The sequence below is a fragment of the Melanerpes formicivorus genome, unplaced genomic scaffold, assembly GCF_026170545.1.
Source record: "Melanerpes formicivorus ecotype bairdi unplaced genomic scaffold, bMelFor1.0.p_v2 SCAF_13, whole genome shotgun sequence".
NCBI classification, from domain to species: domain Eukaryota; kingdom Metazoa; phylum Chordata; class Aves; order Piciformes; family Picidae; genus Melanerpes; species Melanerpes formicivorus.
The window spans coordinates 19,605,387-19,627,942 of NW_027142365.1; the positions used below are offsets into that span (position 1 = coordinate 19,605,387).

Consider the following 22,556-nt stretch of genomic DNA (forward strand, 5'->3'; position numbering starts at 1 on the left):
GCAGTTGCTGTACAGATATGAGGGCTCCATGATGACTGAGTCCAGTGCAGCACCTGGATTCAGTCTGGGTGCTTTGCCCAATCATGAAGCTTTCAGATACCTTCCTGAGAGCACACTGGGCTAAAGCAGGACACCACTGGTACCTTCTACAGGCTGCAATAAGCAGGTTGTAGAGCAGAAATGAAACAAGTGCCAGTGTGACTGGGGGCAGTAGCAAGAAGATTAATTTGTGCAAGATTCATCCTGGAATCTGTTGTTTTGACAGTGTCCTGGGCTGAGTTAGGACAGGACTGATCCTGCTCACTGCTGCCCCATCCCAGCTCAGCCCCAGCTCAGCAGCTGCACTCTCTGCAGCTCTGCAGTTCAGTGGCTGCTGCCAGCACTCACAATGCTCCATGGCTCTGGGCCAAGGGCTGGGGTGCAGACCAAGGGCACTGCAGCATCCTGTGGGGATGCAGGGGAAAAGGCTGCAGCTGTGGGGAGCAGGGGAGGGTGCAGGTGACCCTCAGCTGAGCCTTGAGGGATTCCAGCCCATGGACATCATGCTTGGTGTGAAGGTGAGAGGTCACCAGGGACTAGCTTCTCCTTCAAGGACCAGTGTCCATGGAGGACTCTGTCCCTTCTGTCTTTGATCCTGCTCCATGAGTTCCTGAACTCCAGAATCCTGTCCCTGAATCTGCTTCCTGACTGCTGCTGCATCCAGTCTGGGCCCTCTGCCCAGGAGTGCTGCATCAGTGCTGGCAGTGCTGACTGACTGCCAGCAGTTTTTCTCTCTTGGTGTCTATTTGAGTTGATTGCTACTGTCTCTTTCCCAACCCATGGCTGAACATGATGGCCATGGTGAGCTGAGGGTCACCTGCACTGCCTGCTCCTCTACACTGCCTTCAACAAACCAATTTCACAGAGCAAACAGCTGTCAGAAATTTCCCATTTGTGCTCATTTATGTCAAAACTACCTTTGCACTGTCACAGCTAGACAGAAGAAACTCTAGTGGTGGAGGGAGGGTATTTGTGTGGGTTGATATAAATCCATGAATTTCTCTTGGTGCAGAGAGGAGGCTCTGCTCTGGGTAGGAAAATGCCAAGCTGGCCTGAGCTTTCATCAAGTCAGCAGCTGGCTTCTGTCAGGCTAGATGTTGGTGTGAGCATCTTTCTCTTGGGTACACAGAGGTGCTTCCAGGGCACTCATACTGGTTGAAGTATCCCTCAGGGTTTGTCTCCTCCTCCTCATGCAGAAATAAACAACACTTCCAGCTCCCACTAGAGACAGGGCCAGGAGGACGAGCAGCCAGATGGTGCCAGTGGAAAGTCCTTGCTCCATCTTCCCTTCTGTAAGGGGATGAAAGAGAATCAACAGCTTGGATACTTCAGAATATATCACACAATGTTAGGGGCTGGAAAGGACCTCCAGAGATCATCCCAGTGCAACCTCCTGCCAGAGCAGGAGCATCCAGGGCAGCTCACACAGAACACATCCAGGTGGGGTTGGAAAGGCTCCAGAGCAGGAGACTCCACAACCTCTCTGGGCAGCCTGCTCCAGGCCTCCAGCACCCTCACAGGGACAAAGATTTCCCTCCTGTTCCCATGGCACCTTCTCTGCTCCAGCTTGCCCCCAGTGCCCCTTGTGCTGTCCTTGGCCAGCCCTGAGCAGAGCCTGGCTCCAGTCCTGCACATCTTTATCCCCAGCAATGAGGGCAGCCCTCAGGCTCCTCTGCTCCAAGCTCCAAGCCCCAGCTCCCTCAGCCTGGCCTCCCAGGGAGATCTTCCACTGCCTGCAGCAGCTCTGTGCCTCTGTGCTGGACTCTCTCAAGCAGTTCCCTGAGGTCCTTCTTGAGCTGAGGGGCCCAGAACTGGACACAATATTCCAGATGTGGCCTCAGCAGGGCAGAGCAGAGGGGGAGGAGAACCTCTCTCAGCCTACTAACCAGAACCATTCTACTGCACCCCAGGATGCCCTTGGCCTTCTTGACCACCAGAGCACATTGCTGGCTCATGGTCAACCTTCCATCCACCAGGACCCCCAGGTCCTTTTTCCCTTCACTGCTCTGCAGGAGGTCAGTCCCCATCCTCTCCTGCTCCATGGGGTTGTTCTTTCCCAGGTGCCAGACTCTCCCCTTGCCCTTGTTGGATTCCATTCCATTTCCCCCTGCCCAGCTCTCAGCCTGTCCAGGCCTGGCTGGATGGCAGCACAGCCTGAGGAGGTGTCACCACTGCTCCCAGCTTGGTGTCATCAGCACACTGGCTGACAGTGCTCTCTGTGCCTTCAGCCATGAAGTGGTGAGTGGGATTTCTTCAAGCAGAAGGCAGCCAAAGGCAGTGTAGGTGTTCACTCCAGCAAGTAGTTTGATTTGTTTTTTCTTTGGGTTTTTGGCTTTTTTTTGTGGCTAACAAAATGTAAGCAAATCTGATCAGCCCCCAGGTTACTTCAGAATGAGCTCTGCTTTGGTGTCCAGGTAGAGATGAACTTCCTGGGCTTTTAAAACACCCTCAGAATGAATACCTCTAACCTATGGGATGATGTCCTTGTCGTATTTGAGCATCTCCTTGGAAGGAACTCTGCTTACCTGGATTTTCAGGAGACATCTGTCTGCTCACAGGAGCTTTTGGAAGGAAAAGAAAAGAAGGTTTATTCTGAATGCTTACAAAAGTAGTGAAGCATTTAGGACTTCCTGAACCCTGGTGCTCTGACAGCTCCCCCTAAACACACTTGCTGGTGAGAATTGCTGAGTGTGTGTAAACCTCTAGTAGGGATCCTACAGGAAGGCTGGAGAGGGACTTTTCATAGAAGCACAGACTGCTCTGGGTTGGAAGGGAGCTCCAAAGCTCATCCACTCCAACCCCTCTGCACTCAGCAGGGACATCCTCCACCAGATCAGGTTGCCCAGAGGACTGTCCAGCCTCACATGGAATCTCTCCAGCCATGGAGCCTCAACCACCTCCCTGGGCAACCTGTGCCAGTGTTCCAGCACCCTCCTGGTGCAGAACTTGTTCCTCACATCCAATCTCAATCTGCTCTGCTCTAGTTTGAAGCCATTGCCCCTGCTCCTGTCCCTGCAGGCCTTTGCAAACAGTCCCTCTGCAGCCTTCTTGTAGCTTCTTCAGGTACTGGAATGCTGTTATTAGGTCTCCCTGGAGCCTTCTCTTCTCCAGGCTGCACACCCCCAGCTCCCTCAGCCTGTCCTTGCAGCAGAGCTGCTCCAACCCCCTGATAATTTTCTTGGTCTCCTATGGACCTGTCCATCAGATCCAGGTCCTTCCTGTGCTGAGAGCTCCAGAGCTGGCCCCAGCTCTGTAGGTGAGGTCTCACAGAGCAGAGCAGAGGGGCAGGATCCCCTCTCTCCATCTCAGGCCACACTGCTTTGGATGCAGCCCAGGAGTGGTTCACAAGGGTGTCTAGTGACAGGACAAGGAGGAATGGTGTGAAGCTGAGGGAGAGTAGGTTTAGACTGGAAACTAGGAAGAAGTTCTTCAGTGTGAGGGTTGCTGTTATCCCTCAGCCCAGAGAGCAGGAATGAATCACCAGTTCCAGCATTTCTCCAGGGCAGAGTGTTCATGGCATCCATCAGAACAAGAGCATTTGAGGTTTTGAGAATGTATTCAGCTGAACTGAAATGGAAGGCAGGAAGACACTTCAGAGAGGCCTGGCCAGGCTGGGTGGCTGTGCTGAGGCCAATGGGATGAGGTTCAACGAGGCCAAGGGCAGGCTCCTGCACTTTGGCCACACCAAGCCCATGCAGGCTACAGACTGGGGATGAGTGGCTGGAGAGCAGCTGGCAGGGAGGGACCTGGCAGTGCTGGGGGACAGCAGCTGCACAGGAGCCAGCAGTGTGCCCAGGAGCACAGAAGGCCAAGGGCATCCTGGCTTGGGTCAGGAGCAGTGTGGCAGCAGCAGCAGGGATGGAATTCTGCCCTGTGCTGGGCACTGCTGAGGCCTCACCTGGAGCTCTGTCTGCAGCTCTGGGCCCTCACTGCAGGAAGGATCTTGAGGTGCTGCAGCAGGTCCAGAGGAGAGCAACCAGCCTGGGGAAGGGACTGGAGGGAAAGGCTGAGGAGCAGAGGCTGAGGGAGCTGGGGGTGTGCAGCCTGGAGAAGAGGAGGCTCAGGGGGGACCTTAGCACACTCTACAACTACCTGAAGGGAAGCTGTAGCCAGGTGGGGGTCAGGCTCTGCTCCCAGGCACCTGGTGACAAGAGGAGAGGGCATGGCCTGGAGCTGTGCCAGGGGAGGGTTAGGTTGGATGCTAGGAAGCACTTCCTCAGGGACAGGGAATCAGCCACTGGGATGGACTGCCCAGGGAGGTGGTGGAGTCACTGTTCCTGGAGGTGTTTAAGGAGAGATTGGATGTGGCACTCAGTGCCATGGTGTGGTTGGTGTGGTGGTGTTGGGTCACAGGCTGGGCTGGATGAGCTCAGAGGTCTGTTCCAGCCTCAGTAATTCTGTGAGAAATTGCTTCTGAGCTTAGCCTCCTCCTGAACACTGACCTTTGACTAAAAGGGAGTGGTCTTTGACCATTCTTTGGCCTAAGCATTGGGGTCTGAAGTATTCATGATGAGGCTGATGGCAATTTTAGAGGACTTAGAGGAGAGGCAGGCTGCGGAGGAGGCACTCCAAAGCCCTGTGAATCTCTTCAGCTGAGTCCTGCTGTTAGGGTCTCTTGGTTTTGCACACAAAGCTGGAGTGGTTTACATTTCTATGCTGTGCAGTACAGTACATCTCAAGGCTCTGCATGCAGCAGAGCTATGACTTACTCTTTGGCTTTTTGCAGATATATCCCTTTCTGAATGAGCAGACATTGCTGTTCCAGTAGCCAGTCAATGCACACACTTCTCCACACTCTTTATACCTTCTGTTTGCAGGTTCTCCTATTTGCCAGTTGACAAAGCCCAGCCCAGATCTGTCTGTCCATGCCCACTCTCCTAGTGTTTAAAAGAAGCACAATACGTAACCAAAGGTTCAGACAGATGGAGCAAGCTGTGGTGGAGACAACAAGGGCTGAAAACACAAAGAGAGTTAAATGCTACTGAGAGCAGAGTCACAGAGTCACTAAGGTTAGAAAAGACCTTTAAGATCATCAAGTCCAACCACAACCCAGCTGCCATGACTACCAAACTCTGTCCTGCAGCACCACCTCTACAGCTTCTCCAACACCTCCAGGCATGGGGACTCCACCACCTCCCTGGGCAGCCTCTCCCAACCCCTCACCACTCTTCCAGCAAAGAAATCTTCCCTCCTCTCCAACCTAACCCTCCCCTGGCACAGCTTCAGCACATTTCCTCTCCTCCTAGCTTTGCTTACTTGGCAGAAGAGACCAACCCCAGCCTCACTCCAGCCTCCTCTCAGGGAGCTGTGGGGAGCAATGAGGTCTCCCTCAGCCTTCTCTTCTGCACACTACACAACCCCAGCTCCCTCAGCTGCTCCTCACCAGCTCTCTTCTCCCAACCCCTCAGCAGCCTCAGTGCTCTTCTCTGGACACCCTCCAGCCCCTCAATGTCTTTCTTACCCTGTGGCACCAAACCTGAGCCCAGGACTCAAGATGTGGCCTCAGCAGGGCCCAGTACAGGGTGACCATCACTGCCCTCCTCCTGCTGGCTTTTGATCCAGGCCAGGATGCCTTTGGCCTTCTTGGCCACCTGGGCACACTGCTGGCTCATGTTCAGCTGCTCTCCTCCAGCACCCCCAGATCCTTTCCCCAGGCTGTTTTCCAGCCCCTCTGCCCGAAGCCTGCAGCCTTGCTTGGGGTTGTTGTGACCAAAGTGCAGGACCTGGCACTTGGCTTTGTTAAACCTCATCCCATTGGCCTCAGCCTATGGATCCAGCCTGGCCAGCTCTCTCTGCAGAGCCTTCCTGCCCTCCAGCACATCAACACCCCCACTCAACTTGGTGTCATCTGTGAACTTGCTGCAGGTGCCCTGATCCCCTCACCCAGAACATTGGAAAAGATGTTGAAAAGAGCTGGCCCCAGTGCTGAGCCCAGGGGGAAGCCTCTTGTGAGCAGCTGCCAGCTGGATTTCCCTCCAGTCAGCACACAACTTGCTTTCCTCTCAGTCTCACAAGATGTGGGACTCACTGTTGAAGATATTACCTTCATGAGTTCTCTGCAGCCCAATCCAGAAGTTCCGTGATTTTCCATACAGTATCTTTATGGTGTCTGACAGAAAGTGGGCTTCAGTGTAGTCTCCTACTGACACCAAGTTAGCACCTGAGAAACAAATGGGTGAGCACAGCACATCCTTGCATTTTGTCTTTTTACAGCTCAACACACAGAAAAGATTAGGGGAAAGACAGTATAGATCACCTTGATTTGTGCACAGAATGATCACAGAAGCACAGAGCTGTCAGGGTTGGAAGGGACCTCAAGGCTCAGCCAGTGCCAACCCCCCTGCCACGGCCAGGGACACCTCACACTACAGCAGCTTGCTCACAGCCACCTCCAACCTGGCTGCAAACACCTCCAGGCAGGAGGCTTCCACCACCTCCCTGGGCAACCTGTGCCAGGCTCTCACCACCCTCATGGGGAACAACTTCTTCCTCACAGCCAATCTCAATCTCCCCACTTCTAGTTTTGCTTCATCCCCTCCAGTCCTATCACTCCCTGACACCCTCAGAAGTCCCTCCCCAGCTTTCTTGGAGCCCCCTGCAGATCCTGGAAGGCCACCAGAATGTCTCCTGGGAGCCTTCTCCTCTCCAGCCTGCACAGCCCCAACTCTCTCAGGCTGTCTCCAGAGCAGAGCAGCTCCAGCCCTCTGCTCATCCTGGTGGCCCTTCTCTGGGCACCTTCCAGAGAACATGCTGGTCTTGTTCTGGTTGTTGTGCTGCTGAGCTGCCCTTTGAGCTGTGAGCTGTATGGGTACCTGTGTTTGGTTTAAGCAGTAGTTTAAGTAGTAGTGGAGGAAGATAGGCTCTAAAATTACCCTCAAAATAATTGAAGAAGACTCTACACAGGATTGGCTTGGATAGAAATATGGAATGTATTGGAAGATGAAATGGAAGGTGGAAAGCAGTGCAAAGCATATGAAATACACAAACCCATAGCATCACAGAATCAACCAGGCTGGAAGAGACCTCCATGATTCAACTGATCACCCAACCCTAACTAATCAACTAAGCCATGGCACCAAGCACCCCATCCAGTCTCTTCCTAAACACCTCTGGGGATGGGGACTCCACCACCTCCCTGGGCAGCACATCCCAATGGCCAATCTCTCTTTCTAGGAAGAACTTCTTCCTAACACCCAGCCTGAACCTCCCCTGGCACAGCTTGAGACTGTGTCCTCTTGTTCTGGTGCTGTGTGCCTGGGAGAGGAGACCAACCCCCACCTGGCTACAGCCTCCCTTCAGGGAGTTGTAGAGAGCAATGAGGTCTCCCCTGAGCCTCCTCTTCTCCAGGCTAAGCAACCCCAGCTCCCTCAGCCTCTCCTCACAGGGCTGTGCTCCAGACCCCTCCCCAGCTTTGTTGCCCTGTCTCTGACAGAATTTAGTGGTATTGTACAAACCATGCTCAGGAAGGTGAGCTGAAAAGCATCAGGTTGGAAATGTGAAGGCAATGAAAAGTTTGCTTAGCAATATCCTCCATCATTTTAGAATCATAGAATCACAGAATGGTAGAGGTTGGAAGGGACCTCCAGAGCTCACCCAGTCCAACCCCCTGCCAGAGCAGCAGCACCCAGGGCAGGGCACACAGGAACACATCCAGGTGGGGCTGGAAAGTCTCCAGAGCAGGAGACTCCACAACCTCTCTGGGCAGCCTGCTCCAGACCTCCAGCACCCTCACACCACAGAAGTTTCTCCTCATCTTGAGGTGGAACCTTCTATGTTCGAGTTTGTGCCTGTTGTTCCTTGGCTTATTGCTGTGCACCACCCAAAAGAGCTTGGCCCCCTCACTTGACCCCCACCCCTCAGCTATTGGTAGACATTAATCAGATCCCTCTCAGCCTTCTCCTCTCCAGACTAAACAGCCCCAGGGCTCTCAGTCTCTCTCCACAGGGGAGATGCTAGGTGTCTCATTGTATCTTAGGTCTTTCCATGACATAGCACTCACCTAGTCTGGCACATTCCTCACGAGCCTGAGACCAGGTTCTCTTTCTGGAGGCCTCAAAGTAGTAGCAGTGCCCATGGAAAGGTACCCAAGATGTGTGTCCTCTTGCTTCAGGGCATTTCCCAGGCAGTTGTGGGGGATCAGTAGGGGCCATTACTGAGAAGAGATCAGATAGATCCAGTGATTCCATGACATTGATTTCTCCCCTGGTGCCAGCAAGGCCACTGCAAACAGACTGTATGAGGTGTATCAGCATAGAAGAAATGAACCATGAGGACACCAAGCTGTCCTCTGTGCTCAAGATGCTGGAGGAAAGGGATGGCAATGTCATCCAGAGGGACCTGGACAGGTTTGAGAGGTGAGCCAATGCCAACCTCATATAGTTCAACGAGGCCAAGTGCAAGGTCCTGCACCCGGGTCAGAGCAATCCCAAGTACAAGCACAGGCTGCTCAGTGTGTGGATTGAGGGCATCCACCACCTCCCTGGGCAGCCTGTGCCAGTGCCTCACCACCCTCACTGCAAAGAATTTCTTCCTGATCTCCAGTCTCAATCTGCCCTCCTCAGGCTTCAATTCCTTGCTCCTCATCCTGTCGGTACAAGTCCCTCCCCAGCTCTCCTGGAGCCCCTTCAGGTACTGGAAGGCTGCTCTAAGCTCTCCCTGGAGACTTCTCTTCTCCAGGCTGAGCAGCCCCAGCACTCTCAGCCTGTCCCCACAGGGGAGGTTCTCAGCCCTCTAATTATCCTCATGGCCTCCTCTGGTCCCTCTCCAGCAGCTCCAGGTCCCACAACTGGAGGCAGTGCTGCAGGTGGGGTCTGAGCAGAGCAGAGCAGAGGGGCAGAATCCCCTCCCTGTGCTGCTGCTCTCCCTGCTCTGGCTGCAGCTCAGCACACAGCTGCCTGCTGGGCTGCCAGGGACCACTGCTGGCTCCTGGGGACTTTGTCACCATCTGACACCCCCAAGGCCTTCTCCTGCAGGCTGCTCTGGAGCCACTCCTCCCCCAGCCTGGATTTGTGCTTGGGATTGCCCTGAGCCAGGTGCACGACCTACAGGAATGAATAGTCAATGAATTATCCAGTGCTTTGTTTCCTAGACTTTTGGTAGTTGTTATTAGGAGTTGATTCACTTCTGGGGAGGACTGAAGCCAATATTATTTAGCTACTTGTATCTTCATGGACAGGAATCCATACATCACACATCCTCTAGTTGCAACATTTCTATTGCATTGCTTACCAGCTGAATTTTTGCAGACAGAGAAGAGTTTTTCCTTGCAGGAAGCTGTCTTCCAGGTGCCATCAGTGTCCAGGTAAACACAGGCTAACCTCTGCTTTGGCTCCCCTCTGGCCCATTTGCTGTAAGCTAATCTCCATCTGTCAGTCCATTGGTAATTGCCCTTGGTCTGGAAGCAAAACCTCTGTGGTAAGTTCCAAGTTGCTGAGAGTGACATAGAATCATTGAACTGTCAGGGTTAGAAGGGACCTCAAGGCTCAGCCAGTTCCATCCCCCCTGCCATGGCCAGGGACACCTCACACTACAGCAGGTTGCTCACAGTCACATCCAGCCTGGCTGCAAACACCTCCAGGCAGGAGGCTTCTGGTGTCATAGCTGTGACACAGCTGCCACACAGGCTCCTCAAGAGGACTCTCCTGCAAGCAGAATGGAATCACATGCTGATTTGTGTCCCTTTTTTGTGCCTGGAAACACTGACTGCAACCCAGTGTACCTTATGCACAGGTGTGAATGCAGAACGATTCTTCTTCTGCCCTCCAAGAAGTAGCTAACATTAATTCAGGGCATTGCCAAGCATTGGGAAGTGGAAGGGAAAAAAGAAAGGGGCCATGAGATTGTATGAAACTAGGAGGCAGGTAAGAGATCATGTTGGCATGACCACCTAAGGATCTGTGTCCTAGTTCTGAGCCAGCAGCTGCCCAGGGCAGAAGGACAGGGAAGATCTTTTAGCCCTTCCCCAGGAGGAAATGAAAATGCTCCACACGGGACTGGGAGTTCAAAGGGGAATTCTATTTACAAAGACATTCAAAAGGCATTCAGGTAAAAGGAAAACATTCACAGGTTGGGCTCAGCTCTTCACCTGAGTCTACCAGGGCAGAACCTTCCAGAGCTTGCCAGAAGCCTCCACCCCCCTCAGCCTCACAGCCCAGGAGCAGCCAAACTGCTGCCCCCAGCCCCAGGCCTGCCGCAGGCTTCCCCAGGCCCTGGGCTGGAGCTGGAGATTCACTGCCAGCCAAGGCCAGGAGAAAGCCTCTGCCCCACACCCCATGAGATAACAGCACAGGGCCTGAGATGGAGAGAAGAGAGAGAGCTTTGGCTGTGCACTGCCTGCAACAGAGAGAGACAGGGAACAGAGCAGAAGAACAGATTGCAATGTCCTGGGGCAAGCTGCCTGTGCCCCTGGGGCTCTCCAGCCTCTGGAGGCCTTTCCCTTGTGGCTGTACCAATGGACTCTTGATTGCACTTAGCCTACAGCATGGTCTCTTGTTGCTCATGCTGTTCAGTTCTAGTCTCCTCCTTGACTTGCTTTAGGCAAGTGCCACCTACCACTTCCACAGTCTCCTTCTCTGGAGACATTCAAGACCCACCTGGATGTGTTGCTGTGTGACCTGTGGTTATCCCAATTAACCCTTAATTGCCCTTAACCCCTAACAGTCTGTATGAAAGCTGGGGGGTGGGTGGGGGCATTCCTAAGAAGCAGCCCTGAGCAGCATGGCTTTTGTCATAGTTCTGGTGCCTGTGACTCACAGGGAAGAATGTCACCTGCCAACACACACCTACCACCCTCCCCTGCCACACAGCTCAGGCAGACACCTCCCAGACAAAGGAGGCTAATTGCTTAATGGCAGCAATTACACTAATGGCATTTTCAAGTGAAAAGAAAAACTTATCCATTGGATGATGTGCAGCACAGCTCCAGGTTCCTGTCACTGATTTTTGCCCCTGCTTCTGGCCCCTGCTCTGTTGTGCTGCTCCTGCCATCAGTAAGATTGCTCTGCTAGGGTATGTGGGCATGCACACCCCCCAGGTGTACATGTACATTCCTTCCCAGGTCTCACACCTGTGACCTGAGCTCACTGAGGTGCATCAGCAGAAGGCAGCAGGGCAGGATGCATGGGTGGGTTTTTTCCCCTGCAGTATCTCTTTGATTAAAATAAACTCAAAATCTGAGAGACTGTACAATTCATGTTGGAGGTTCATAGATTTATAGCTTCATTGACTGGTTTGGCTTGGAACACCCACTTGCAACTTTCCTCCCACCTCCCACCAGCCCAGGCTGCTCAAGGCCTCATCCAACCTGGCCTTCAGCACCTCCAGGGAGGAGGCAGCCACAGCCTCCCTGGGCAGCCTGTGCCAGAGTCTCACCACCCTCACTGCAAAGAATTTCTTCCTAAGCTCCAGTCTCAATCTGCCCTTCTCAAGCTTCAACCCACTGCTCCTCATCCTAGCACTGCAAGCCCTTCTAAAAGGTCCCTCCCCAGCTCTCCTGTATCTCCCTTCAGGTACTGGAAGGCTGCTCTAGGGTCTCCCTGGAGCCTTCTCCTCTCTCAGCCTGTCTCCACAGTGGAGGCTCTCCAGCTCTTTGTGGCTTCCTCTGGACCTGCTCTAGTAGTTTGATGTGCTTCTGATGCTGGGGGCAGCAGAAGAGATCTGTTGCTCTGTATTGGCTTACAGGGGATGTCCTTGTGCTGAAGGGTTTGAGAGTTCTTAGTTCATGAAAATCTCACAGTCTCACAGTATCACCAAGGTTGGAAGAGACCTCCAAGATCATCAAGTCCAACCTGTCACCACAGACCTCATGACTAGACCATGGCACCAAGTGCCACATCCAATCCCCTCTTGAACACCTCCAGGGATGGGGACTCCACCACCTCCCTGGGCAGCACATTCCCATGAGGAACGACTCTCCCAGTGAAGAACTTTCTCCTCACCTCGAGTCTAAACCTCCCCAAAAATATGGAACACTCCTCTGTCTGGGCCCCATGGGAAGAACTGCAGTGCAAATGGTCACTCTGCTGATGCAAGATGCTGTTATCAGCACTGGACTGCCAGGAATCCCTGCAGGTTACAAGCTGAGAGCATAAAGGCAGATGAGGCCCACTGTCAGCACAGCTCCCTGCACAGAAGGGCTCTGTTCTTACCATGTTGCTGTTGAGACCAATCCAGAGAGGCTCTCTGTATTCCTGGGCAAGCAAGAAGAGCAGTGCCTGGCTGTATGGGTCTAAGACACTGGCGAGTTCTGAGCCATTGCTGTTGCAGCTTTTCTGGGCTTCCTCCCAGGACATTTTGGACCGGGTGACAGAATAGCTGACGCCACCAGAGCGGGCAGAAGCCAAGGCCAGTTCTGTTGCAGGTGGCTTGAAAAGCTCAGGATCTGTATGAATAAGGAAAAAAAAACCCACCCCAAGAACAGTTCAATCTGGAGGCTGCATATTTGGCTTGAGTAACTCAGAAGCACCTTCACTATTCACAAAGTGAGGCATGGAACACCCTCTCATGAGCTGTTACTTAGAAGTAACAGAGAGCTTCCAAACAACAGCTCTGGGTGGAAGAAACACATTTCAAGGCTCTGAGAACTTTGTGATGGTGAATTCCTGGTGTCTTACATTGCAGAGGAAGATTCATAGAATAGTAGATTCATAGAATGGTAGAGGTTGGAAGGGACCTCCAGAGATCACCCAGTCCAACCCCCTGCCAGAGCAGCAGCACCCAGGGCAGCTCACACAGGAACAAATCCAGGTGGGGTTGGAAAGGCTCCAGAGCAGGAGACTCCACAACCTCTCTGGGCAGCCTGCTCCAGGCCCCCAGCACACTCACACCAAAGATGTTTCTCCTTCTCTTGAAGTGAAACCTTCTCTGTCCCAGTTTGTCTCCATTGTTCCTTGGCTTATTGCTGTGCTCCATCCAAAAGAGCTTGGCCCCCTCCACTTGACCCCCACCCCTCAGCTATTGATAGACATTGATCAGATCTCCCTCAGCCTTCAGGCTAAACAGCCCCAGAGCTCTCAGCCTTTGCTCACAGCAGAGCTGTTTCAGTTCCTTCATCATACTCTTGGTTCTCTGTTGGACTCTCTCCAGCAGGTCTCTGTCTCTCTTGAACTGGAGAGCCCAGAGCTGGACACAGGATTGCAGCTGTGGTCTCAGCAGGGCAGAGCAGAGGGGCAACAGAACCTCCCCAGCCCTGCTGGCCACACTTCTCTTGCTGCACCCCAGGATGCCATTGGCTCTCTTGGCCACAAGGGCAAGGGTCCCATGGATAACTTATTGCCCACTAGGATGCTCCCCTCAAAAAAAACCCAACCCTGATCAAACCAAACCAACCTACCAACAAAACCCCAACCCAACCAACAAACAAAACCCCCCCAAAATAACCCAACCCAACCCCAAACCAGCCAAGCCTGATCTCCACAGCATGGCAAACAAGAAGATGGCAGTACAGAACCCACCACTTTTCTTCTGGCATAGGTAGCCTAAGGGCTTGTGGCACTCCTTGTTGCCCCATTTTCCTATGTTCTCAGCAGGACCTTTCATCAGAGCAACACAATCAAACTGTTGGAGTAAGGGAAAGACCATGAGTGCATTGACACCAGAAGCTGTAAAGCAAAGTGCTGTCACCCACAGGCTAGTTCCACTACTTCTGTTTTGGTTTTCTTTCCATAGAATCACAGAAACACTCAGGTTGGAAAACCCTCAGGAGCACCAATTCCAATCATTGACCCTGCTCTGCAAGCTTCACCCCTAAACCATAGCCCCAAGCACCACTTCCAAACCACCTTTGAACACCTCCAGGTTTGGGGACTCCACCACCTCCCTGGGCAGCCTCTGCCAATCTCTGACCACTCTGGCTGGGAACAAATGTTTCCTCCTGTCCAGCCTACCCCTGCCCTGCTGCAGCTTGAGGCCATTCCCTCTTGTTCTGTCACTAATCACCTGGGAGAAGAGACCAGCACCAACCTCTCCACAACCTCCTCTCAGGGAGCTGTAGACAGCCAGGAGGTCTCCCCTCAGCCTCCTCTCTTTCACACTAACCAGCCCCAGCTCCTTCAGTTGCTCTTCATCAGATTTCTTCTCCAGGCCCTTCCCAGCTTCCTTGCCCTCCTCTGCCCTGGCTCCAGCACCTCCACATCTCTCTGGCATTGAGCTGCCCAACCCTGGACACAACACTCCAGCTGTGGCCTCCCCAGAGCTGAGTCCCAGGGGACAATCCCCTGCCTGCTCCTGCTGGACACAGCATTGCTGATCCCAGCCAGGAGGCCTTTGGCTTTCTTGGCCCCCTGGGCACACTGCTGGCTCCTCTTCAGCTGCTTCTCCATCAGCACCCCCAGGTCCCTTTCTGCCAGCAGCTTTCAGCCACACTGCCCCAAGCCTGTAGCCTTGCTTGGGGTTGTTGTGCCCCAAGGGCAGGAACTGGCACTTGGCCTTGTTGAAGCTCCTCCTGTTGATGGTGGCCATGGATCCAATCTATCCAAGTCCCTCTGCAGAGCCTCCCTGCCCTGGTGCAGATCAACTCTCCACCTAACCTGGTGTCACCTGTGAGCTTCCTGCTGACACACTCTGTGTCTTCATCAAGGGCATCAAGAAAGATGTGAAGCAGAAGTGGTCCCAGCCCTGAGCCCTGAGGAGCACCACCTGTGCCTGGCTGCCAGCTGGATTGAACTCCATTGAGCACCACTCTTTGGGCCCTTTTCCCAGCCAGGGCTTTAGCCAGCTGAGCATTGCTCAGCCAGGGCAGGAACAGCCAATTTGTCCAGGAGAATTCTGTGGGGGACAGTGGCAAAGGATTTTGAAAGCCTTTTGGATTCTGAAATTGTTGGGTTTGTATTGGAGCTCTGGAGATAGCCTCCTATCCTTTCCTATCCTTTCTGTCCTCTTCTGCCATGGGACTGGCTTGTAAACCTTTGTCATCTCCAGCTCAGCTTGCTTGTTCACTCAGCTGGAACTGTTGTGTTCCAGCAGGTTCTGTCACACCTCCTGCCTTGCCTGATGAGTGACTGCCAGAGAGATTTTGGAAGAGGGATCAAATAAAAATCAATCAGAATCACAGAAACATAGAATGGCTCAGGTTGGAAGGGACCTTAGAGATCATCTACTCCAACCTCCCCACCATGGGCAGGGCCACCTCTCAATTAGACTCATCCAACCAGGCCTTGAACACCCCCAGGGAGGAGGCAGCCACAGCCTCCCTGGGCAGCCTATTCCAGAGTCTCACCACCCTCGCACTGAAGAACTTCTTCCTCATCTCCAGTCTCACCCTGCTCTCCCTCAGCTACAAACCATTCCCCCTTGGCCTGCCTCTAGACCTTCACACATGTTTGGGTTTTTTCCCCACCTTGACGTCTTCCAGGAGCATTATTTGAGCTACAGCAAAGTACAGCCCATGTGGTATCTTGTGTCCTACACATCTTCCTGCACGTCACACATTCACAGACTACACTGGATTGAAAGGGACCCTCAAAGGTCATCTTGTGCCATCCCCCTGCAGGCAGCAGGGGCACATCCAGCTGGATCAGGCTGCCCAGAGCCAGAGCAAGTCTGATATTGAATGTCTCCAGGGATGGGACCTCAACCACATCCCTGGGCAAGCTGTTCTGGTGTGTTACCAGGGATGGCCAGGCTAGGTGATCCTGGCTAGAAGAGAAAGAGCAGAATGGATTGGCTTGGGTGCAGGCTAAGTTTGTTGTAGCTATGATTTCTGAGTCCTCTAGAGGTTTGGATACCAAAATGGAAGGAGGATGGACAGGAGGTAGAATGACTTTGTATGTAGGGCAAGTTCCATCAGCAAGATGCAGCAATAAATAGAAGAAAGGCAATGTGAGACACTGGCACAGGCTGCCCAGGGAGGCTGGGGATGCCTCCTCCCTGGAGGTGTTCAAGGCCAGGTTGGACGAGGCCTTGCACAAGCTGGGCTGGTGGGAGGTGTCCCTGCCCATGGCAGGGGGTTGGGACTGGATGATCTTGATGTTCCCTTCCAGCCTGAAACATTCTGTGAGTCCGTGGATGTGGTTGTGCAGATCCCTGTTGGTCTGAGTGTGTAGAATGCTGTTGGACTTACAGCACTCAGGGGGTTCATTCCAGTGCCAGCAGTGGAGAGGCTGCACTGGGTTGGACAGTGGCTGATATCTACTGGGCCTCAGCAATTCAACTCTGATTTTAAACAGGAAAGAAGTAGGAATAAAACCCTTAAACTCTTTCATCTTTCATGCTGTCCTCCTTCCTTTTCAAACCCAAACATGAAGATCTTTCCAATGTGTGCTAACAGCTCCAATGTTGCAATTCTATTCTCTACCAACTGAAAGAGCAAATTCATAGAATCCCAGAACTGTCAGGGTTGGAAGGGACCTCAAGGCTCAGCCAGTTCCAACCCCCCTGCCATGGCCAGGGACACCTCACTCTACAGCAAGTTAGTCACAGCCACATCCAGCCTGGCCTTCAAAACCTTCAGGGATGAGGCTTCCACCACCTCCCTGGGCATTGCATTGAAAAAGGCAAGCTTTATTCAGTCCACCCAATCTTACAATCATTGAATCAACCAGCTTAGAAAAGACCTCAGAGATCATCAAGTCCAACCTATTACCTAATACCTAACACCTCCTGACAACTAAACCATGGCTCCAAGTGTCACATCCAATCCCCTCTTGAACACCTCCAGGGATGGGGACTCCACCACCTCCCTGGGCAGCACATCCCAATGGCCAATAACTCTTTCTAGGAAAAACTTCTTCCTAACATCCAGCCTAAACCTCCCCTGGCACAGCTTGAGACTGTGTCCTCTTGTTCTGGTGCTGGTTACCTGGGAGAAGAGACCAACCCCCACCTGGCTACAACCTCCTTTCAGGGAGTTGCAGAGAGCAATGAGGTCTCCCCTGAGCCTCCTCTTCTCCTCTCTTTATTCAATCCATCCATTGCTGCAGCTTGGACAAATTCCTTGCAAGATTGCAGCAATGCCATTCTGTGCTCTGAGAGAGCTCTGAAAGGATTCCAACACTGACATTGCTAATTGCTAGTCCCAGTGTGAAGGCAGATGAAGAGCCTGGGGAGAAGACAGAGGCATCATCTGCAGCTTAGAATAGAATAGGAATAGAATAGAATAGAATAGAATAGAATAGAATAGAATAGAATAGAATAGAATAGAATAGAATAGAATAGAATAGACCAGTTTGGAAGAGACCTTTGAGATCATCACATCCAACCTATCATCCAACACCACCTAATCAACTAACCCATGGCACCAAGCACCCTATCAAGTCTCCTCCTGAACACCTCCAGGGATGGTGACTCCACCACCTCCCTGGGCAGCACATTCCAATGGGCAATCACTCTCTCTGTGTAGAACTAACTCCTGATCTCCAGCCTAAACCTCCCCTGGCACAGCCTGAGACTGTGTCCTCTTGTTCTGGTACTGGCTGCCTGGGAGAAGAGCCCAACCCCCACCTGGCTACAACCTCCCTTCAGGGACTTGGAGAGAGCAAGAAGGTCTCCCCTGAGTCTCCTCTTCTCCAGGCTAAGCAACCCCAGCTCCCTCAGCCTCTCCTCACAGGGCTGTGCTCCAAACCCCTCACCAACTTTGTTGCCCTTCTCTGGACACCTTTCAGCAAGTCAACCTCCTTCCTAAACTGATGTTGCTCATCAGATTAGTCTTGAGGAATGGAATGGAATGGAATGGAATGGAATGGAATGGAATGGAATGGAATGGAATGGAATGGAATGGAATGGAATGGAACAGAACGGAACGGAACGGAACAGAACAGAACAGAATAGAATAGAATAGAATAGAATAGAATAGAATAGAATAGAATAGAATAGAATAGAATAGAATAGAATAGAAGTCCACTGCAAGAGAGTTGAACATATTTAGAGAGTTTTATTGCTTGTTGATATGGTTTTATTGTTTTAAACTATGTTTTTTTTTTATTGGGATATAGAATAGAATAGAGTTAACCAGGTTGGAAAAGACCTCAGAGATCATCAAGTCCAACCTATCACCCAACACCATCTGATCAACTAAACCATGGCACCAAGTGCCTCATCCAGGCTCTTCCTAAACACCTCCAGGGATGGGGACTCCACCACCTCCCTGGGCAGCACATCCCAGTGGGCAGTCAGTGGACACTGAGTGGTATTTACCTGTTGGAGGTTGTGGCCATCCTCTGGGCGCAGAGAGTCGAAGAGAACACGTTCTCCATATTTGGGGGAATCTGGAGCCCAGTTTGTGTAGGAGACAGCACTTCCATCAGACCAGATGAAGTTGAGTTCACTGATTAAATCATTCAAGCCAATCCAGGGCTCAAGGGGAACATTCTTCAGATGGTGAGTGAGAAAAGCTGGAAAAAAGGCAGTGGGAAGAAAGGTGGACATGTCATATCATCAGTCAACATGAGGAGGAACTTCTTCACTGTGAGGGTCCCAGAGGCCTGGAGGAGGCTGCCCAGAGAGGTTGTGGAGTCTCCTTCTGTGGAGCCTTTGCAGCCCTGTCTGGATGTGTTCTTTTGCTGGACTCTATGCTCCTTCCAACCCCATACATCCTGAGAGCCTGTGAAGTGCTCTCTGTTATCTGCTACAACGCAGCACTCTACCTTGTTCTTGCTCACTGTGGATGCTTGCCAAGTCTCCTCCAAGGTCCAGACACCTTCCCCTTGCAGTATCCCAGTTTACATAGGCAGAGCCAAAAAATTTGTAACACTAGGGCAAAAGGAGTAGAGACTGTTAGAGAGTGACAGCAAAAGGAATTTAGGTCTGATTTTTGTGTAGATCAGAGCTACCATACCTTATTCTTAAAGAAAAGCCAGTTTTCAGGACACCCTCCAGGAGGTGAAGGCACTGCTGAAGGAGGTGGTTGGTTTTCAGCACTTTTGTGCCTCTGGCAGATATAGCCATTGGAAAAAGCACAGCTGACATCATTCCACAGGCCTGAAATGAAGGTAGATGTGGGAAAGAAGACACTGAATAAGACTGAAGCTTGTGGGAGTGTGTACTGGCTTCTGTGCTTGTAGGTTCTAAAGGAATGGGCTGGGATTGGGAGATCATCCCCCTGTGCTCAGCACTGGGGAGGCCACAGCTGGAGTGCTGTGTTCAGCTCTGGGCCCTCCCTGCAGGAAGGACACTGAGGGGCTGGAGCCTGTGCAGAGCAGGGCAGGCAGGCTGGAGAAGGGCCTGGAGCCCCTGGGCTAGAGGAGGGGCTGAGGGAGCTGGGGGTGTTGAGGCTGGAGAAGAGGAGGCTGAGGGAGACCTCCTTGCTCTCTGCAGCTCCCTGCAGGGAGGTTGCAGTGAGGAGGGGACAGCCTCTGCTCCTGGGTGTCAAGGGCCAGGAGCAGAGGCAATGGTTGCAAGCTGCCCCAGGGGAGGTTCAGGCTGGATGCTAGGAAATCTTTCTTGCCTGGAAGGGTTCTGAGGCCTTGGAATGTTGTGGCCAGGGCAGTGCTGGAGTCCCCATCCCTGGAGGTGTTGAAGCAGTGTGTGGAGCTGATGCTTAGGGCCATGGTTTGGTGCTGAGCCTGCAGTGCTGGGTGGAGGCTGGACTGGGTGAGCCTGGAGGTCTCTTCCAGTTAAAGATATTATTTTATTCTATACTATGCTTCATCTCAGCTCTGCCTCCCATCACCACTGCTCTCACTGTGGGAGGAGTGGAAATAAAAGATGGCAACTCCATGATGTCTGAGTAGAACTCAGCTGAAGAGTTGTGTTGCAGTGAGATATGCAAGTGTAAAATAAGAGTTCATCAGTGAAAACACTACAAAATACACAGCTCCAGGTGTGGCCTGGGCTTTTGCTAACTGCTCTCTAATTATTGTTGGACAGCCCAGGTGGCTGTGAATGGGACATACATTGAGCTCTGGAGCCCTCCATATAGGAAGGACTTGGACCTGATGGAGAGGGTCCAGAGGAGGCCATGAAAGTGATCAGGGGGTTGGAGCAGCTCTACTCTGAGGACAGGCTGAGGGAGCTGGGGGATTCAGCCTGGAGAAGACAAAGCTTCAGGGAGACCACAGAACAGCCTTCCAGCACCTGAAGGGGGCTACAAGAAGACTGCAGAGGGACTGTTTGCAAAGGCCTGCAGGGACAGGACCAGGGGCAATGGCTTCAAACTGGAGCAGAGCAGATTGAGATTGGATATCAGGAAGTTCTTCACTCTGAGGGTGGTGGAACACCACACAAGGTGAGGCTGGGCAGGCCTGTGGACAACCTGATCTAGTGGAGGATGTCCCTGCTGAGTGCAGGGGGTTGGACTGGATGAGCTTTGGAGGTCTCTGCTGGACTGGACCATTCCATGATTCCATGATTCTCTACTCTTGCTGCAGCTGCACCATCAGTGATCACATTGGCCTTGGAGCTCTCATTCAACCCCAGCTCTTACATTCCACCATTGAGGCTGACTTTGCCAATGGAGAGCCCTCAGCTCAACTAACTCTCCACTAGCATGCACATGGCCCCAGACTGCTGAAGGAGAATGAATCAAAGCTGCCAAGATTGATTTTTGACAACTGGGAAGAGCAGCAGCCATCAAAACCTGTGTTCTGTAAGCAGCTGTGGAACTCACCATCCACTTTGTTCAAGACCACACAGTTTTCTAACCCACGTAAAAAGTTGGGCTCATTCCCTGCCCAGGCTGTGTAATTCACTGGGCTGCCATCCATCCATCTGGAAAAAGGACAACAGCAAACACTTTAGACAAAGCTGCTTTAAGATACTAAAAACATTGATTTATTCCAAGTGCAGCTTAACCTGTCTCTGAATTCAGTCTCCGTTAGCTTTGAAAGACCTTAACCTATGGCAACCTTGTGTGGCCAAGCCAAGGAGCAAACCCCAGCTGTATTTTGATTAGACATGGATTCCTAGATAATAGGCTGAACATGAGCCAGCAGTGTGCCCAGGGGGGCAAGAAGGCCAAGGGCATCCTGGCCTGCATCAGGAAGAGTGTGGCCAGCAGGAGCAGGGAAGTCATTGTGCCCTGTGCTCAGCACTGCTCAGGCCACACCTCGAGTCCTGTGTCCACTTCTGGGCTCCTCAGGTTAGAAAAGATGTTGAGATGCTGGAAGGTGTCCAGAGAAGGGCAACAAAGCTGGGGAGGGGTCTGGAGCACAGCCCTGTGAGGAGAGGCTGAGGAAGCTGGGGTTGCTTAGCCTGGAGAAGAGGAGGCTCAGGGGAGACCTTCTTGCTCTCTCCAACTCCCTGAAGGGAGGTTGTAGCCAGGTGGGGGTTGGGCTCTGCTCCCAGGCAAGCAGCACCAGAACAAGAGGACACAGTCTCAAGCTGTGCCAGGGGAGGTTTAGGCTGAAGGTGAAGAGAAAGTTGTTCCCAGCAAGAGAGATTGGCCATTGGGATGTGCTGCCCAGGGAGGTGATGGAGTCACCATCCCTGGAGGTGTTCAGGAAAGGCTTGGATGTGGCACTTGGTGCCATGGCTTAGTTGTCAGGAAGTGTTAGGCATTATGTAATAGGTTGGACCTGATGATCTCTGAGGTCTTTTCCAACCTGGTTGATTCTATGCTCCCAACATTGTGTTGAGTGTTTTGGGAGGGTATCACATTGTCCCTTCCACAGTTATTCTCTCAGATGGCTTTGAGGCTGATGCTACATCACCAGGTGGGGACTACAAACACCTGGAGGTGTTTAGGAAGAGCCTGGATGAGGCCCTTGGAGCCATGGTTTAGTTTATTAGATGGTGTTGGGTGATAGGTTGGACTCGATGATCTCTGAGGTCTTTTCCAACCTGGTGAATTCTATTCTGTTCTATACTCCAATAAACCCACATCAAGAGGTAATAAAACTCTCTGAATGTGTTCAACTCTCTTGCAGTGGTCTCTCCAGAAGGAACTCTGGTAGGTCAAAGCTCCTGCAGCTGCTCCTTCTGGATCTTCGTGTAGCTGGTTTACCTACCTGAGCTGGCCATAAGAAGGCTGAGTTAATCCTATGAGGTAGGAGTTCACTTTGCCATTTTTCAACACCTAAGCACACAAAAAAGATTGTACTTTTATTTAATGCTTTCTAACATTTAGAAGCAGAGAATGCTTTGGATTGGAAGGGACCTTAAAGCTCACCCAGTTCCAACCCCCAGCCATGGGCAGGGACACCTCCCACCAGCCCAGGTTGCTCAAGGTCTCATCCAGCCTGGCCTTGAACACCTCCAGGGAGGACGCAGCCACAGCCTCCCTGGGCAACCTGTGCCAGTGTCTCACCACCCTCACTGCCAAGAATTTCTTCCTCATCTCCAGTCTAAATCTGCCTTTATCAAGCTTCGATCCGTTGCCCCTCATACTATATCTTCAAGCCCTTCTAAGAGGTCCCTCCCCAGCTCTCCTCTAGCTCCCTTCAGGTACTGTAAGGCAGCTCTAAGATCCTCCTGGAGCCTTCTCTTCTCCAGGCTGAACAGCCCCAACTGTCCCAGCCTGTCCCCACAGGGGAGGTGCTCCAGCCCTCTGATCATCTTTGTGGCTCTCCTCTGTCTCAGGCAGCATGTAGCCTGTGTCCTTGAAACACATGCTGCAGGAAAGCTAATTCATGAAGTTCCTGACCTGG

General features: G+C 52.3%; 1 protein-coding gene across 1 annotated transcript in view; it reads right to left on the reverse strand.

Annotated features, from left to right (window-relative positions):
• Positions 1 to 874: 874 nt before the first annotated feature.
• LOC137444984 (macrophage mannose receptor 1-like) overlaps positions 875 to 22,556 on the reverse strand; it is a 56,845-nt gene continuing 35,163 nt past the window's right edge. Inside the window, 13 exon segments of the mRNA XM_068146363.1 lie at positions 875 to 1,329; positions 2,565 to 2,600; positions 4,749 to 4,916; positions 6,083 to 6,199; positions 8,039 to 8,191; positions 9,268 to 9,433; positions 12,186 to 12,418; positions 13,491 to 13,593; positions 18,169 to 18,365; positions 18,618 to 18,723; positions 18,809 to 18,951; positions 20,579 to 20,679; positions 21,918 to 21,985. Coding sequence (XP_068002464.1) covers positions 1,130 to 1,329; positions 2,565 to 2,600; positions 4,749 to 4,916; positions 6,083 to 6,199; positions 8,039 to 8,191; positions 9,268 to 9,433; positions 12,186 to 12,418; positions 13,491 to 13,593; positions 18,169 to 18,365; positions 18,618 to 18,723; positions 18,809 to 18,951; positions 20,579 to 20,679; positions 21,918 to 21,985 — 1,791 coding nt within the window. The 3' untranslated portion in view covers positions 875 to 1,129.